Source organism: Rhea pennata, chromosome 1 (genome assembly GCF_028389875.1).
Source record: "Rhea pennata isolate bPtePen1 chromosome 1, bPtePen1.pri, whole genome shotgun sequence".
NCBI lineage: Eukaryota > Metazoa > Chordata > Aves > Rheiformes > Rheidae > Rhea > Rhea pennata.
The window spans coordinates 82302237-82320397 of record NC_084663.1 but is presented as its reverse complement, the minus strand read 5'-3'; the positions used below and the strand labels follow the sequence as shown (position 1 = coordinate 82320397).

The following is an 18161-nucleotide window of genomic DNA, read 5'->3' as shown; positions in this document are numbered from 1 at the left end:
TTCATCACTCTATGGATTAGATCCCAAAGCACCTGTCTACCATATTTCTGTGTAAAATGCTTTACTTTGGGAGTGTTAGCAAATACCTCAAAGTCTTTCAATAGCCCATAATGCTGCATAATACTAGACCTCTAGAAAGTAACGTACAAGACTGCTCAAGAAGTAAACGGCACCAAAAAGTGTATTTTGCAAACCTTATATCAGAGACGGACAAAAAGATAACCATAACGTAACAAAACATAAACCAAATCTCAGGGAAAATTGGAAGTCACATCTTACTTCATTTCCATTTTCTCTTGTTGTGTTTTTAATTTTGAGCTTTTTCTGTAGCAGTTTGGTTTCATACTCAGGTCTAGGATGCTCCTGAAAAGGGAAAAATAAGAAAGGTTCTATTATGATTAAGAAAAAGTAAAAAAAAAAAAAAAAAAAAAAAAAAAAAAAAAAAAAAAAAAAGTCTTGATCACATACTCGATATCCATAGGTGTAAATATGTGGTATTTACCACAAATACATCACCACACAGATCATCATTAATTAGTGAACCAAAAAAAAAAAAAAAAAAAAAAAAAAACAATGAAAAACACAGTGGTCTGAAATAAAGGTAAAGGCACCTGCAGAACAATCAAACATTTACTTAAATGAAAAATTCAGTAAACTTTTCTACCATCCTTTTTGCATTTATTGCATAGTAAAAAGGAACAAAGAACACCATGAAAAGAATTCTCTAGAAGGCTGCATACTGAAGGTGTTGATAACCTGTCAAAGGTTGCCTTCCAAATTGTATTTTTGTTTTCCAAATTAGAGCCCAAGCTAAGCATGGTAGCACAAATTTATTAGGATTTTAAAGACAGTACCTCATAAAGAAGACAAATGTCATCAATCTCCTGATTCCTAACAAATTCTGAATTCATTTGGTACCTGGAATTCAGATTGGATTCCCTCAAAAGGCCTGTTTCTACCATGTGCATTTCAGCATGGACCTTTGAGTAGTTTTCTGTACTATGTGTCACAGGTTGCTAACCCTGACAAAAAGACTAATTCTCTGTAGGCAGTACATAAAGCAGCATCATCACTGCTTGGCAGATAACCACATCTGAATAGTCCCTACCTGCTCTTTGTCTCATGACACACAAACTAGCTGCAAAAACCGTCTCATTGTAGCTAAATGTTAAAAGCAAACTTTTGGCTTCTGTGGTCAGATAGGCCAGATATACAGAATGAAATCAGAGATGCCATGGAAAAATGCTTGTTTGCTCAGAGCTTTTCAGAAATTCCATGTATCATGACTAAAAATTTACATTTCTCTATTCCCTTCTGAGCATTAGAATACCCTAATCACACACATTTCAGAGGTGCAATATCACTGGTAACAAAATCCATTAAAAGTGTCAACACTTTTTCATGCATTTGACAGTAATGAAGCAAATAAAAAGTACTTTTTTTATTTATTACTCCTCATGGGCAACAGAACAGGGTTTCACAAGACTGCATGGAGCTTCAGCAGCCTTCTTGGGGACATACGTACAGTGTATTTTCTGTTAACTATCTGCAACATCTTCACTGCACCAGACACCATCTTGAACATTCGCTGTTATACAGTGAGACTTGCCATATATTGCTCATCTTTCCAAGTACTTCATATGTCTGACATTAGTTGAACAGATACGGGAGTACACTGTCATTTAAACAACTAGATTAACTTAAATTAACATTTCCACGTCGTTTTGAACTCTATAAATAAGTCACGGTTTCATCTACCCTAATGGTAGTCTAACAGAAGATACTTACATTCCACTGCTCTCAGGGTATACAGTGCTAATATGGCAGAAGGCTTGAAGGAACTCTTTTCTCTAAAGTTCAAGTACAGATGACTGAGAGACGTTAGCATTATGACACTGTAGTAAGTAAACTCAAAGAAACTGCTTGCATGACAGCTTGCTTTACAGGTCTAATCTCATGTACTATTTGTATCAATAAAACATATTTTAGAAGACAGCAAGAAAAACTATTGATGTTTCTATGATCAATAGATCTATATTTGAAAACTGGAAGTGAAACTATGCACCAGAGAGTGTCTTTGCATTACCTAAGCCTCACATTAAAGTCATCTTCACAACGAGTTATAAAGTTCAGGAGTCACTAAAGCACTTTTTGGAATGAGGGTTGTTGTTGTTATGACTTAAAAAGTGCTAGTGGTATATATGGATCTCACAGAAATGATGAAGCACAGGTAATCGGTGCCATTATTAAAGTTGCTTAACAGTAAAAATAGTAGCCAGCAGGATGGAGAAGGGAAAGAAAAATATACAGAATTAAATGTTTAAATATGTTAACGATGCATGTATCTTGATGTTTCCTAAGTTTTTGCTAGCCTGTTGGTTCGTGTTAATTTGTATCACACTTCCTTCCTTAAGCTTCAAAGCTTACCTGGAAGAAACATCCTTAGACTTAAAGGGAGATAAGTCAAAGGCATCAGGCAAGGAGGCTGTGTGTGAAGAGATGATATGACTAAAGTAGGAAAATGAGATAGATAAAGCTACTGAAACTGAGGAGATTTAACCACACAATAAGCACCTGCAAAAATGAGCTGGCTTTCTTTTTATTTATTTATTTATTTATTTTCCTCATTTTCTGCTGAGCAAAGAATTCTGGAGCATCAGAGGCAGCTGCAAAAGGCCAGAGCAACTTTGAAAGTTGGCTTGAAAGGAAATAGAGTGAGAAAATCAAAAGCCAGGCAAAACATGGTACTGTAAATTAAACTGACATTTTTGTTATTGTCACTGTTGTTTTGTGTGCCCATTCTGTTCAAATTTGGTCAAGTTATATTTAAGTTTGCTAGTAAGATATTTTAGTGTCCTTTTATCAACATTTCACATACCTACATCTAGGTTGATAAATTAGTTCATCTGTCTTTATAGAATTTGTCAGGGCATCTTATGCTTAATTGAATAGTCCACAGTGTCTCCTGGAATGTGTATGTTTTTTTTTTTTTTTTTTTTTTTTTTTTTTTTTTTTTTTGAGTATATTGCATGAAACAATTCTTTAAATACAGATTTAGAGATACTTGATTCTGATTCTGATCATATATACATAGATACAAAGGAACAATCCCACTCTCTGCTGTACAAAGACTGTAATTCAGAATCAAGTTCTTTGTCTGAAAATGGGGAGAGTTCAACAGTTAAGACAATAAGCTAGAAATAGTTGTGATGACTTGAAGAAGGCCAAATGTCCATGTAGGGATAAATATGTTACAATGCTGGAAGCATGCCAGTACAGCTGCCAGACACTTATTGAGAACCATGTGAGCCAAGGTATTTTGAGGCCAAAAGAGTGCTCAGAGTAGAAAATGATAATTCCCATCCTGAAAACAAAAAGCCAAATCCTGGAATTTTTACTCAGACAAAACTTATATTGATGTTAATGAGAATTTTGCCCAAGAACAGGCTCCAGGCCTCAAACATACAGCAAAATACATTCTGAAATAATGGTGCATAAGTAATGATACAGTAAAATGAGAAAATAAAAAGAGAAATGATGTCTCCTTAAAGTCTCTTTGGTTAGGAAAAAAGTGATTATAGAATTTTACAAAGCATGCATAACACGTACATCTGGTTGCCGAGAGAAAAAAGAACTTCAGAAACCATCCCAGATTAAGAGAACAGAGATGTTATCACCAAAAAATAAGCCAAACTACAGTTTCTTTTTACATCCTAAGGAAAGTCGAAGAAACACTGAGAATTCACTGAACAGCCTCACTCTACCATGCCGAATGCAAGTAGAGTAGCACAGCAGAGAACGTCTATAACGAAGGTTTTCACAAAATGGGAATGAATGGACAGTGAGGTGGATTGAGAACCAGTTGAATGGCAGAGCTCAGAGGGTTGTCATCTGTGGTGCAGAGTCTAGTTGGAAGCCTGTGGCTAGTGGCGTCCCCCAGGGCTCAGTACTGGGTCCAGTGATTTTTGACTTCTTCATCAATGACCTAGATGAAGGGACAGAGTGCCTCCTCAGCAAGTTGGCTGATGATACCAAGCTGGGAAGAGTGGCTGACACAGCTGAGGGCTGTACTGCCATTCAGAGAGACCAGGACAGACTGCAGAGTTGGGCAGAAAGGAACCTCCTGAGGTTCAACAAGGGCAAGTGCGGAGTCCTGCATCTAGGTAGGAGTAACCCTATGCACCAGCACAGGCTGGGGGCTGACCTTCTGGAGAGCAGCTCTGCAGAGAAGGACCTGGGAGTCCTGGTGGATGACAGGTTGACTATAAGCCAGCAATGTGCCCTTGTGGCCAAGAAGGCCAATGGTCTCCGTGGGTGCATTAGGAAGAGTGTTGCCAGCAAGTCGAGGGAGGTGATCCTGCCACTCTACTCAGCCCTTTTGGGGCCACATCTCGAGTACTATGTCCAGCTCTGCGCTCCTCAGTACAGGAGAAACATGGAACTACTGCAGAGAGTCCAGGGCTATAGAGATGACCAGAGGGCTGGAGCATCCCTCTTATGAGGAAAGGCTGCAAGAGCGGGGTCTGTTTAGCCTGCAGAAGAGAAGACTGGGAGGAAATCTTATCAATGTGTATAAATACCTTAAGGGAGCATATCTCATCTCAGAGCCTGGGGCCAGACTCTTTCCAGTGGTGCCAAGTGATAGGACAAGAGGCAAGGTGCACAAACTGAAACACAAGAAATTCCACCTGAATATGAGGAAAAACTTCTTTCTTGTGAGAGTGGCAGAACACTGGAACAGGTTGCCCAGAGAGGTTGTGGAGTCTCCTTCTTTGGAAACATTCAAAAGCCACTTGGACGTGATCTTGTCTAACATACTCTATGTGATCCTGCTTGAGCAGGGAGGCTGGACTAGATGATTTCCAGAGATCCCTTCCAAGCTCAACCATTCTGTGATTCTGTGAACTAAAAGGACTCAGCTGCTACCCTAAAGCAGGAAACTTGGAATGAATAGGATGGTGAGCCCAGATGAAAGAGGTGGATCGAGGATATCCTACAAATCAAGGATAAGCCTTAAATACCTCTATTTCACATAATGAATTGTGATACTGGGGAGGGGAGGCGAAGTCTAAGGAAGAGATTGTCATTTACACAAGAACACCCTCAAGAATATCCAAGCAAGGGAATGCTCATGCAAGAAAAAGTAATTTTATATCTAAGCATGCATCACTGGGAGAGGATCACAGTCTTTTTTACTCCAGATCACTAGTCCAATCAAATTTGACTCACAAAAAATTAAAAATAAATTTTGAGTAAGTCATCCAACATGATTAAGTTTAAGTGTGTCAAAAGACAAAAGCCACTGTGCAAGCAGACAGGAACTCAACTATCAAAGATATTCTAAAGCAAACACAAAACTGAAGTACTCAAAACAAACCAAAGAACCCATTAGACATATTATGGAAATGTATTTGCCATATCTGTACACAAGTAGGTCAACACCTGTACATAATCCTTTTTTGTGCTCCCATTGAACAACAGCAGTAGTGAGTAGTGCTTTGAGGGATCACTTGCAAGATTAAATTTTGAAATGTGACTTCAAAATTTAAGTGCTCTCAAGATAAGAATCTAACAACCAAATGCTGCCATTGCAGCGTCAATGTATCACATTCTGTAGGCAACTTAGCAGAATTTAGCAGAATAGTGTCATTTATTTTTGGCCATTAGTTCAAATTGAACCCCCAAAAATAGTCCTACACCAGCTACTTTTAAGGGTGAAGCCAGACATCCCTCAAACTATGATACTGAAAATTTAGTTTAAAAAATATTTATTCTACTAGATGAATTGTTACTGAAACAAATAAGCTGAAAATTTTATATAGGTCCCTAGGCAACACGTTTTAGGAGACCCTGCTTGAGCAAGAGAGTTGGACTAGATGATCTCCAGAGGTCCCTTCCAACCTTATCCATTCTATGATTCTGTGATTCTAAGTGTGGGCTCCCATATCCTCAGATTCATTTTCATCTTATGCTAGTCGCACCTTTCTATTCATTTCTTTGCACTAACACCAGTGCACATGCAGTGGTATGGTAAGACATTTCAAGAAGATGACCAAGCTGAAAACTGACCATTTTTACTTCCCAAGCTAGTTTTCAGCTGGATCAGTTGTCTGAACTGTTCACCACTCAGCTGTATGATGACCAGCATGAGCTTAAGAGGAGGAACAAGAACACCTGACTGAGGCAATACTATGGTAGTGTGGAGTCAGATTGGCTCAAACTGCTCTGTAATTTCAACATATGTGTGAAGTTGCATGATACTGATGAACTGATTTAGTGGTTCACAGTTGCTACAACAGAGAGGTCTTCCTAATCCACATATTTTTCCCTAACCCTGCCTATTCTACAAAAATATTCTCTTTTTCTTCCCTTGGTTCTAGCCCTCATTAGACTCCTTTGAAAATGTATCCAATTAATTGGCCTCCTTGATCAAAAACACTATCCATTTTTATTGCTGGAATTACTTTTTTACATCTTTAGTCAGTACTTCAGGTCATGGTTTAGATTCCAGAACTGGTAATAAAAGTAAAGATGGGATCTCTTCCTACTGGTAACAATGAACCACTGAGCCATCTTATGCAGCTTCATCCTGAGAAGCAACTTCAGAGAATTTCAGAGAATAACATACAGATAATTAAAAAGTAGGTTCTTAATTGGCTTATTTTAAGTAAATAAATCCATAGCTAGCCACGTCAGGACAAATCTCATGAATTGTAGAAAAGAGCACATCTCACTGAAGTCAAAGGAAAGCACTTGATTTTCACCTAGAAACTAGGCCACATTTTCTAGGTGCTTGAATTTACATCCCTGATTCATTTTTTTTTTCTGGTCTAAGAAGGCTGGTAACCCAGCTTCTATGTAAGATCAAACAGAATTTGGATGTCTAACTCTTGGACACCTTTGAAAATATCTCAGCTCAAGACACCTACCTTAACGCATTCACATATGAAAATGCTGTGACAGGCATACAGTTAAAGATATGCAGAATTTGGTGTATACAGAATTCTTCATAGACAAGCTACAGATCAGAAGTTTCTCATACAATCAAACCTACACAAAAAAGGGGCTATACATTTCTATACTGCCTAAAAAAGTTTAATTTTGCAACAGAAGTAGCAGAATAGGATAGAAGCAGGAAGATGACATCTTAGAAGAATCAGTGATGTTCTACTTGGTAGGTGCAGCAAAGGAGGACAGAAAGGTAAAAAATGAGACTGAGAAAGACCAATGGTTTTCAGGGATCTTTGCATGAGGAGGAGCTCGAATCATTCTTGTACTGTGTCCTCAGGGAACCTGCACAGGGCAGAGAGCCCTTGTGAGGCTCTGAGAGATTAGAAGGTCCATTTCTGCCTCCTCAGACCCATCTCCATCAGAACTTGCATTGCCTTGCAGTACAAGATCCCCTGCATGAAAGGATCTCATATCCTTCCTCCACACACCAACCTACCTTCAACACTAGCCCATTCTGCAAGAAGCACATCACTGACAAACCCTGCTTACCAACCTGGATCTCCTGTGTCCTGTTCCTGAGGGAAATAACAGGGCTGGATAAAGATAGAGGATGCAGTAGGCCAAGACAGAGAACTATTGGAAAGTAAAAATTTCCTCCCTGTCACCCCTTTTGTCTAGTCAGTTTCCCACCCTCTGTATCATGACTTTGCCCTGGTCAACAACAGCCACAGTAGAGGGTTGTTCTGTGCAAGCTGTAAAAGCCAATTCCAGCTCCTTCTCTAAAGGTCTTCTCCACCCTAAGCAACTTGCACCCCCATGAATTTCTGCTCTTACACATGGGAACATTAGGAGATGGCAGTGAAAAAAAAATCATGCCATCCCCAGTGAACCAGCCTTTAAGTGGTCTATTGCAATATCCTGAGGAATCAGGACTACCTAGAAGGAAACAAACAATTTCGAGGATTTTAGAAAATCAGTCCTGGAAAAGACACAGGAGATCTTTATGATAGAAAAGGAATAAGAGAAAGCAAATGGGAACATGTTGATACATTTGGCAAAAGAGGAATAAAAGAGGAAAAAGAACTACTTAGGAGCCCTAGGATATCATAACATTTCTGTGTATCAACAGTCTTGGAATGAAAAAATTCTAACCATATATATTTACTGACTTCTTGGCAAGTAAAGGAGTTATCAACTTTCTTGTTTCTTCTAGTTCACAAATTAAAACATGTCTAAAGTGTGCCTTCTCATATATTTTTTTCAATGGAACAACAGCTGGTACAGTTTCCCTCAAGACCTGAGGAATAACATACTTTTTCAACATTCCTTCTCCATCTAGTCTAATAAAAAATCTCATCTCAAATATCCTAAACATTATTAAATCTAGTGTCAAAGGGACTTGTCCACAAGAGCTAGTCTCATAAGGGCTACTAGAGCCATCTCAGGCTTGTTAAATAATCAGTGTTAACAGGAATTCAATGAAGGTGACAAAAAATTTATTGGGAGGAGCCATGAACCTTGAGAAAGATAGTAAAATAATACAAAGAGATTGAAAAAATTTGGAACCATTGGTCCAACAGGAAAATCAGAATAAACATGGGAAAAATGTGAAATAATACACCTGGGGAAAATAACCCAAAACACAGATCTCATTGGTGCAAGAAACATGAGAAGTAGTGAGGATGAAAGGAGAGATTTGAGATGACACAAAATGTTGTAGCTACACATTCCTCCTTTACCATTATTGTCCATTTATCCAAAAAGACCTGTGCTTTGAGTAAACAGTTATTTTATTAGAGTCTGTTGTTCTCCTCTACATGCTTTTAAGCAAACAAAAGTGCCTTATACTTTGTGTTTTAATAGCCACTGTTAGAACTTCAGAAAAGAAGTCTGTCTCTATAATTGGCAAGGTGAATGATAAACTGAAGCCATCAAATAATCAGATCACAAAAAATTATGAGAACTGTAGCAGAGAAGATTAAGTTAAACCATAATCCAAAAACAAGGGGAAAAAACATATTTAATGCCACCAAGTCTCCTTGCTATTCTCTATTCAATTCTAACTTACTAAATCTACCTACCTTATTACTTTTTCTCAACTCAGTGATAATCCGTGAGGTATCTTAAGTCTTCCCTTAAGGGTTCATTAACCTCTTTTTTTAAGTTACCAAGTAGCAAAGGGAAGAAAGAGACTTTGGGAATTAACGTTTGCAAACAAAGAACTAACATCACTCAAAGCACAGGATTTTAACTTGAATCATAACTTACTAAATATGTTTCTAACAGATAGTTACATTAAATTCCTCGTGGTATGGAACCAACTTTGCTGTTTGAACTATAATGAGATATCTACTCATAGGTTTTCATTTAACGTGGATTTTCCTGTTTGTTATTTATTCTTCCAAACACTTTTCCAGGTAATAGGATTTCAACTTTTAAAACTGTGTTTCTAATCTAGTTTTATATAGGACTGTTGGTAAAATGACGTAGAATTTCTTCTACCCAGAAAATCCAAGGCAGGAAAATACCGAGTCCTAGCTATTTAATTATAAGCACATTTCTGAAGATTCATGAGAGGTCAATAGTTTCTGTTCCCCACATTGTTAATGAGACTCACTAAATATTTCTTCATCAGCCCTCTCACAAACAGAGGAATAGGATGTGGGTTTTCCCATCATTTCCCTTGCTTTATTGATATCTATATCCTTTATTACTCACACTGAAAAATAAACAATTGTACAACCTGTTTGACTGGGTTACAAGACATCTGTGGAACAACATGTTGAGTGCTTAATCATATGTCCTAGGTTTTTCTTTTCATAGTTCTTTTTCATAGTGCCAGTCTGTTCATGTTGCTTTTCTGTCTTCTCCTCCCTTAGCTATCAGTTGTTCAATTGCTTTTCAAGGCAATTATCAATTTTACAGTCTAGTACCCCATGCTACCTATTATTTCTGCAGATTTAGGATGTACAAACAATTCAAATTGTCTAAGCCTGTACAGCTGCCAGCTGCAAATATGCATCCAAGCCTGAGGGAGTTTGCTTTCTCAGACTGCAGTTGCCAAGATATTTACAAATAAATGGACTAAATTAATCTCTCATGTGACTCTTTTGAAGCAAAAGATTTGTCCCAATGTGCTTAAAGAAAGTAACTTTACTGCAAATTTTATAGTTAAGAGTCCACAAATATGAGAGTGAAGACATTTACTTCAGTATAAACCTCACAATGCATTTCTCAGTTCTTCAGCTTTTATAGCTGTTTTCTCACCTGCTTTGTTCCATAACTTCACTTTCTAAAAATATTGATAATAACTAACTTAGCCTCACCTGGTCTTAAAGCTGTTAAAACTCCTGGAATTCTCCTTGTCCCTTTGTTTCCTCTTCTCCTCAGTGATCTTCTGTGTGGCATTCCTACTTCCCTCTGGACTAACCTGATCAGAAATAATTTTCATTTTCCAATATCATTTTTTGTGGTTGTAAAGGCTTCACCAACTGAAGTGTTTACCACACTGATGAAACATGCTACCAGTATCTGTCTTATGGATAGATTTATCATCACCTTTATGAACTTAATGGATAAAAGGTGAGTAAATTCTGATCTAATTTTGAATTTTTGATGAAGTGCCAGGAGCTGACAAAAGATGATGTTCTGCACAGCTTTTTTTCCTTTAGTAAGATGTCCCCTGTAATTGTATATCCAGTTCGACCATTACTTTTCAAGTTAGAGCTGGTAGGTATTTAGAGGTATTTAGAACATATGATTTAGGAGGAAAGATTAAAAGTGCAGAGGTCAGTTCATCTAGAAAGGAGAAAATGACAGAGGGCTATGATATTATGTTGAATTTTGCTGAAAAGAGAACAGGAGTAATCTCCTTATTATGACGAAAAGAACAAGAAAAAAAGAATATTTGCAAGGTATTAGGAGAAGCTTATTAGCTGATAGATAAGTATTAGCATAGATTGCCCAAGAAGGAAGTGAAATCTCCATTGATAAATTTCTTTTAGAACAAATTAGACGAATATCTTTTCATAATGACTTAAGTAGAGTTGATCCTACCATCCCCAAGGGATGGTTTCTCGAGGTCCCTTCCAACTTTATTTTTATGATTTTGCCTTCCTAACTCTTCAGCTTGTGCTGAGATGTATCTGGCACTCTTTCACTTATCATAAACATGGGATTCTTACTGATCCTACAGTTTCTGTCACAAACCTTTAACATTTTAGAGTTCTTCATCACAAGAAAACCTCACAAATCTATATAGATCCTTTTGCAGTATTTTTAAAATATTGAGTTAAACCATAGAGATTTATACTGCAAGTGATGAACTTAGAATTCAATAAAATCTGCTGGGTTTGTCACATAGACTACAGAGCTAAGAACAAAGTCTATTCTCCTATCTCTCAGTTAGTCGTGTATGTAATACAAAACTGCTGTTCTCTCAAGTAAGAACTATGTCATTCCATGTAAGCAATGATGCGTTAAGTATGTATCACGCCTTACAAACTAAGAATACTGGGATATATCATAAGAATCATTCAGTTGCTCACTAATAGATAGGAGTGCAAAAAAATAGGTAACGCTGTCCTTAAGTTAACTCTTCAGGGAAGGAAGAGGTGGGACATCTTCCTTTCTCTGGAAATAATGCTAAAAGTTTCATTTTGGAATAGTGATGGAGGATGAGGAATACTAGGGTCTGCTGTCTGTTCTCAGTGTTATTTTTACATTTTATATAATGGTTCTTGTCTAATGAACAGGTAAGTGTCATGCTACAGCATGAGGTTCATGCCTTCAGTGTACTTCCTTTCTGACTTTTTTGCTTTCACATCCTGTTTTAGCTGAGCTCGAGTAGCAGGGATGGAGAGTTGCCCTGTTCTAGCCTTGTGTACGGTCTATTCTTTAAGAAACCACGCTGGGAGAGGAGAAAACGGATTCAAATTATCTCAAATCAAAGCAGGCCTAACATTCAAGTCACCTTCCAGGAACCTGACCACATTTTATTAAGCCAATGAAGAGAATAGACCTACTGAATTACTCTTCATAGGTACTCAGCTCACCATCAAATATAATTTTTTTTGCCACAATTCTAAATTACTCTGCATTTTGAGTGTCGTAATGCTGAATAAGACCCTGTTCCAGAGCCATGTTGGTATCTATTGCTAGATCAGTAATGGAAGCTCCAGAGTCTACCTGTTGTTAGTGGGATACTCAGGGCTAGTATCTGCATTCTTTTTAGACAGAGGTAGAAATTAATCATCTAGTGAGAATCAGTAGCTAAATTAGACCATTGACTATGGCACGTGAAGCAATGACTGAGAACAGGACAAAGAACAAGAAGTACCTCTGGCTTTTCAGTCAACTCAGGTACAGTGTGAAGCCCTATGGGCTGATTATGAGACACTTGAAAAGTATTCTCAACCTTATTTTTTATCTGTTAACAATAGACAAAGCTGTCCAATCCCAAATTAAGTAGAAAGCTCAGCTGTCAGCCACTGATGAAACCGCTCTGCAGCTCAATACCTGGAGCTCAAGATATTGTAACTATGGCATCGGGGATACCACAGACCTGGAGACAATTTATTATTTACATTTTCTAGATATATTACAGTCATTTTCATAGAGTATTTCTGTTACAGATAATGAAGCAGCATCTATATGACAAGGTAAGTAACATCATTCTGCTGTTGCACTCTAGCAATAGTATGTGGACGTTAAAGAATAGTCTGCTGTTAATCTTCTAATCTTGTTCAACACTAATTATTAAAAATAAAGTATTTATGCCCAATACTACATACATGACAAATTGCTTGAGTACACTGGTACTCAAAAATATATCAGTTATAGTTATTTAGTAAAACATAGCTATGAATTGCATTGAACTGGAGAGTGCTCATGAGAAATCTAATTATCAATGCTTACCTTCAGATTTAGAATAATTTATACAATGAATTAGCACAGGGAAAAGAAACTTACTTCTTCTTCCTCCAGGCCAGTTAGATCCCAGAAGTAACTCAATCTCATTTGCAAACGTTTCCATTGCTCAAGGAACATGGTAGCTTAAAGAAAAATAAAACATTTTAATATATAAATCCAGTGCAATATTGTGGATGCTTGTATTACAAGCCTCATGAATTCCATCATGGATTTTAGATCCTTTATAAATAAATATTAAGAAACAGCCCCAAACCTAATTCTAAATAAAGAACATAGGCACATCACAGAAACAACAATTTCTATCTTTTTACAAATACAAAATACAGAAAGAGACAAAATGAATTGCCCAAAGGCACTGGAAAGCTTTTGTCAGACACTGGAAATGAACCCAGATCTGCTGATACCCACCCCTAAAAACGTCTTTTCTCTTAATATACAATGAGTCTTTTTATAATTTGTGAGTAAAAAGAATATAGTGAAACAAAACCCACAGCTAAATAGTCATCCATTATATCTGAATTAGTGAAATAGATTTGCCTGTTTGGAAATTAATAGATGTTTCTAATTGGTCAGGATCAATTTAGCAGATTTAGCCTGCTACTGAAATAACCAATTGATATCTGTATCAGTTATCATGTAAACCAGGACCCTCAGCAATATATAAAAATTATTTCATTCCGAAATATGTTACAGTGATGAAGTTGAATGCTTTTTTACTGCATAGACACAGTGATTTTGTCCTAAGGGGACAACAGGGAAGGGCAGCAGTTCAATCTCTCACTTTTCCTTTTTCATTAATATGAAGAAACAGATGTTATACTGTTGTCTCATATTTACAGTCTCATGACCTTCCTCCCATAATTGCTATTTCCTCTAGATAGCCCTTTATTTAGTTGCTCTTGATTTATGGACACCTATTAGAAATAGCACTTCTTACTCTTGACTTGTGGACATCTCTTTTCAGAAAACTGTATATTATATATATACACACTATATATATGCGTATACATATATCTAACACATGTGTGTGTGTGTGTGTGTGTACTCTAACAAAAAGCTATACAAATAAATGCTATAGAGATAAAGAAAAATAACTGTGAGCATTATTTTCCATTTTCTTATGCTTCATTTCACCCTTTCAGTTGGTGCAAAGAGGATTGTGAAAAGGTCATCAGATCACAGCACTATTTATGTCACTTTGAATATCTTATAGATAATGTTACAAGACACAGAATAGTGCAATAACAGATTCACCTTTCTTTATCTACATTTGGTGTGAACTATAACCCTGGGAAAATACTCAGTACTAGTAAAATAACCTGACAAGGTCTATCTTACAAGGCAGAATCTATTCATAGGCACTTGAGAGCAAATATTTTCCCATAACTCTATGAAAATTTAATGAAGGACTGCTCTGAAAGAACCATAATGTAAGAAATAAATGTCTTTCCTCCACAGGACTGGCAGTACAGTGTAAGTAAATCCAGACATTCAGCAATTAAGTTATTACCTCTGTTTCTTCCTTACAGAAGAGAGGACATAAAAAAGCTACATTTAATATGTTTTGGAAACTTAAAAGGCTTTTAGATATCCTAAATACAAATACATTTGACTGTTTTGCAGGTTGTTACTATCATTCCACTTTTTTCTATTTTTCAATAAGTCAGTTCCACATTTGTCTCTGTAAGAATCTGCTGTTGAAAACAATAACATTTATCATAATTCCCTTTAATTTATTTGGCTAGATAAATAACTGATGCTACAGTGAAATAGCTGTTGTGAAATCAGCAGGTTTGCTCCATTGTATTCAGCTATCTTTATAAACATGTCTGACAACTGAAATTCAACATACCAGAACATCAGTGACAAGTACAGTCAGTCAAGCATGACTGTGATTTGCATTTTGTGAATACAGTCATTGGCAAATGGTATTGCTGGGATCACAAAGAAGCATAAGGCCTCAAGATCACATTATAAGAGCATGATTCATTTCAAGATATTAACTGTAGTGAGTCATCTGCCTTTCATAAAAGGGAGAAGGCAAGCAAGATGAACAAATTCTTCTGCCCAATCACATCATGAAATGAAGCTGTCTTAAATCACCATACTGTTCACTTTTTTAAACACTTATCTGTAAGTAACAAGCAAGTTTCCACATCACTATGCTACCCTGCAAAAATGTATTCAGGCAACATTTACTCAGGAAATTGTAAGGCAAGACATTTGTCACTCAGCAGAATGTTGCAGGCATAACCAGTACAGACTCCTCACAATAAGGCAGCAAAATCTGGTGTAATGTAATACTGAATATGCAAACTGGGCAGAGTTAGTATAGGATACTGTTCCACTTTGTTGTGCTTTGCAGATGGTACGTGTATTTTCTTGCACTGACAAGCTCAGTTATCAGGGTCCCAAGCACAGAATTTTTGAATCTGTGGGAGACTTTTTTTTTTTTTTTTATGAACTACAGCTCAGAAGCAGATTTAGTACTTGTAAAGGTCTTTTAAAAAAAAATCTGTATAGAACTTTTTGTTCTTTCCGTTCCCCTATAGATTCTACTAATTTACCTTAGTGCAGGTATATGCCAACATTTTGCTTTCTGCATTGTACTGCTGATGTTAAACTCTAATTGCTTTGGATGAAGCTGCATGGAAATGATCGTTTGTACAGATGCAAGTTTACAATACAGGTTTTCTGTCAGGAAAATAGTATTTTCCTTTGCAACTGTAAATGAAATGTCATTAAAATAATTGTAAACAATTGTCAGCAATTACGACACAGTGGATTTTAATGATCAGTGAGAGATAAAGGACTTCCTATAAGTAGTCTAAAGACTTATATCTGAAATTTGGCCCTTCTAGCTCATCTTACAGAAAATTGCTGCTTTTAGCAGCAGGTAAGAATTTCAGTGAAATAAGTGACAGATAATACTGTCTTATCTCAAAGTGGTAAGACTAATGCCTTTCTCTTCTGTATTTTTTCTTCTAGCACAGTGTTATCCCCCTTTGGCAAAGGTAGATCATTCTTATGCATTCCACACCAGAGTGCTAAGCAAGCACCCTCAGCATTTCAGACACATACTGTCCAAATAATACATTGAAACCCTGGCAAGGCAGTCTGTGGCATGCTTCATGGCAGCAGGTAAGCTTTGACACCTTATCTGTCAGTCTGCTCTACAGCTGGCAGCAACATGAGGCAGTAGAATAAGTCATTGTGAGACTCTGCAAGTTCATTCATTGTCTTTTGCTGTTTCCATCAGACACAGTGATTACATATTCTCCAACTTCCGCTGAATGATTTCTAGGAACTGGCAAATAAAAGCTTCTTCTTTCCTTAATGTCTTCTATACATAAGTTCCTAACAAACCCTATGCTATCCAAATCCAACATCAAGCTATCATTCAGTCATTTCTAAAACAAATTGTGAAATTTAAATAGAATTATAAAGCAGAATGTTGAGGGATGGCTATTCTGTGATAATATATCTGCTCAAATTCTCATATTACAAATGAAAATTTCTTTCTGTGAACAATGAATAGGGAAATTAAATTCTTTTTAGAGTAGCAGTCTTCAGAGGCTCTTTTCATGGGTTATTCACGTCTTTAACTTTCACAATAAATCAGATCTGCATTGAGAGAGAGCATAACACCAGCAATAAGACTTGCAAGCGTAGTACACAGTGTTCAGGGCAGAGGAGTGACCAGGAGTGACCAGTATATGAAAATACTACAATACATTCATTTGTGTTTATGAAGTGTTTTGAGATCCTCAGTGAAACATTGCATTTTTACCAATAGGGAAAACCAATCCCATCTACATGGAATGCATTAGAACACATTATAATTAAAGCAGTAATAGCCCCATTGTACTTGAAATCTCCCCAAAGTTTGTTAAAATTACATGACTAAGTTATCCCACATGAAAGTGGGGGTTGAAGGGGGCTGAATGAAATCCTCTCAGCTGCTTGCACCATATGAAGCCCCAGGTTACATTCCTGCCCCAAATGTAGAAGGTATTACAAGAACTTACCCTGTCTATAGAAAATGAAGGAAAACGTGAAGATTAGAAGTGACATTAAATAAGTCAGTAGAGAGAGAAAGGACACATTTTTCTTCCCTGACCAATCCAGCTCCTCTTCATTTATATGAAAGCTTGCAACTGACAGAGGAAAGCCTTGTAGCATTGCTTTTTCCTGTCTCAGCACAGATAGCCCCTTACTGGCTCTCTGAGGGTTGGCAACTTAGTATGGATGTATGTAGTATATTTGATCTAATAACACTTTGTTATATGGAAGGCTACCACATTCTACTGATGTGCATCATTACTTTCATCTCTGTCAGGAATCCAAAGATCAAGCAACATAGTTAACATGCAAAGCAATACTCACCCCAGAGAGCCATAAAGATGGAGAAGAAGACAGTGGCAGGGTTGTCAAATAAGTGGCTCGCCCGAGCTGTAGCACATGCAGAGCTGAGGTTCCAGTAGTCACAAAACTTGTCACACAGAGGGCACATGATGAAGGCATTATGTTGGTCACACATTTCTTTGCTGTAAATGACAAGTGCATGAGTTCTTGTGGAACTATGACTCAGGAAAGGTGAGTGAGCTGAAGTAATATCAAGCAGCACCTCATAGCTACTACAGGCTGTTTTGTAATACATATGGCTTGTGGTTGCAGAGACCTGAATCCCATGATATATTTTTCTCTTCAAGGGCCATGTTGCCAAGGAATATTTAAATACCTACAGACATCTTACTAACAGAAAAGCAATGCTACATAGCAAACCAGTCCAACCCCTATGCTGTATTATAGAGGAGTGAATCGTTAAGAACAGAGTTTAATGACACTGAAAGGAAATAATTAAAACACAATCAAACTGGAATTTGCCATGTCTACATTCAGTTACATGATTTGATATAGATCAGGTTTAAATGCATGAAAAAGGATTCTGAAGTAGCTGTAAAGGAAATTCTGTGGGTAAAATCTGTCTTTCTTACCCTTGACAAGACACATTTTTTAACACAACAGCACACAAATCTGTGTCAAATACCATGCTATCTTGTGTATCAGGACTAGCTGTTATCATGCTGAATATTTGTCTTTCTATATATTCTGCATAACACCTTACAAAGCCAAAAATCAGCACCCAGGCATGTTGGCTATGTTGTATCACAAACAGAACAAATCTGCAAAAACACTTGCAGAATATGTTGGGTTTTTGATATAAACTGACATGCATGCACAAAAGTTACAAGACTTAACCAGCCAAGGATGTTATT

General features: G+C 37.0%; 1 protein-coding gene across 1 annotated transcript in view; it reads right to left on the bottom strand.

Moving 5' to 3' along the window:
- The window catches only part of ANO2 (anoctamin 2), a 182321-nt gene that overhangs the window by 92815 nt on the left and 71345 nt on the right, over nt 1-18161 (bottom strand). Inside the window, 3 exon segments of the mRNA XM_062570871.1 lie at nt 280-363; nt 12922-13004; nt 17269-17429. Coding sequence (XP_062426855.1) covers nt 280-363; nt 12922-13004; nt 17269-17429 — 328 coding nt within the window.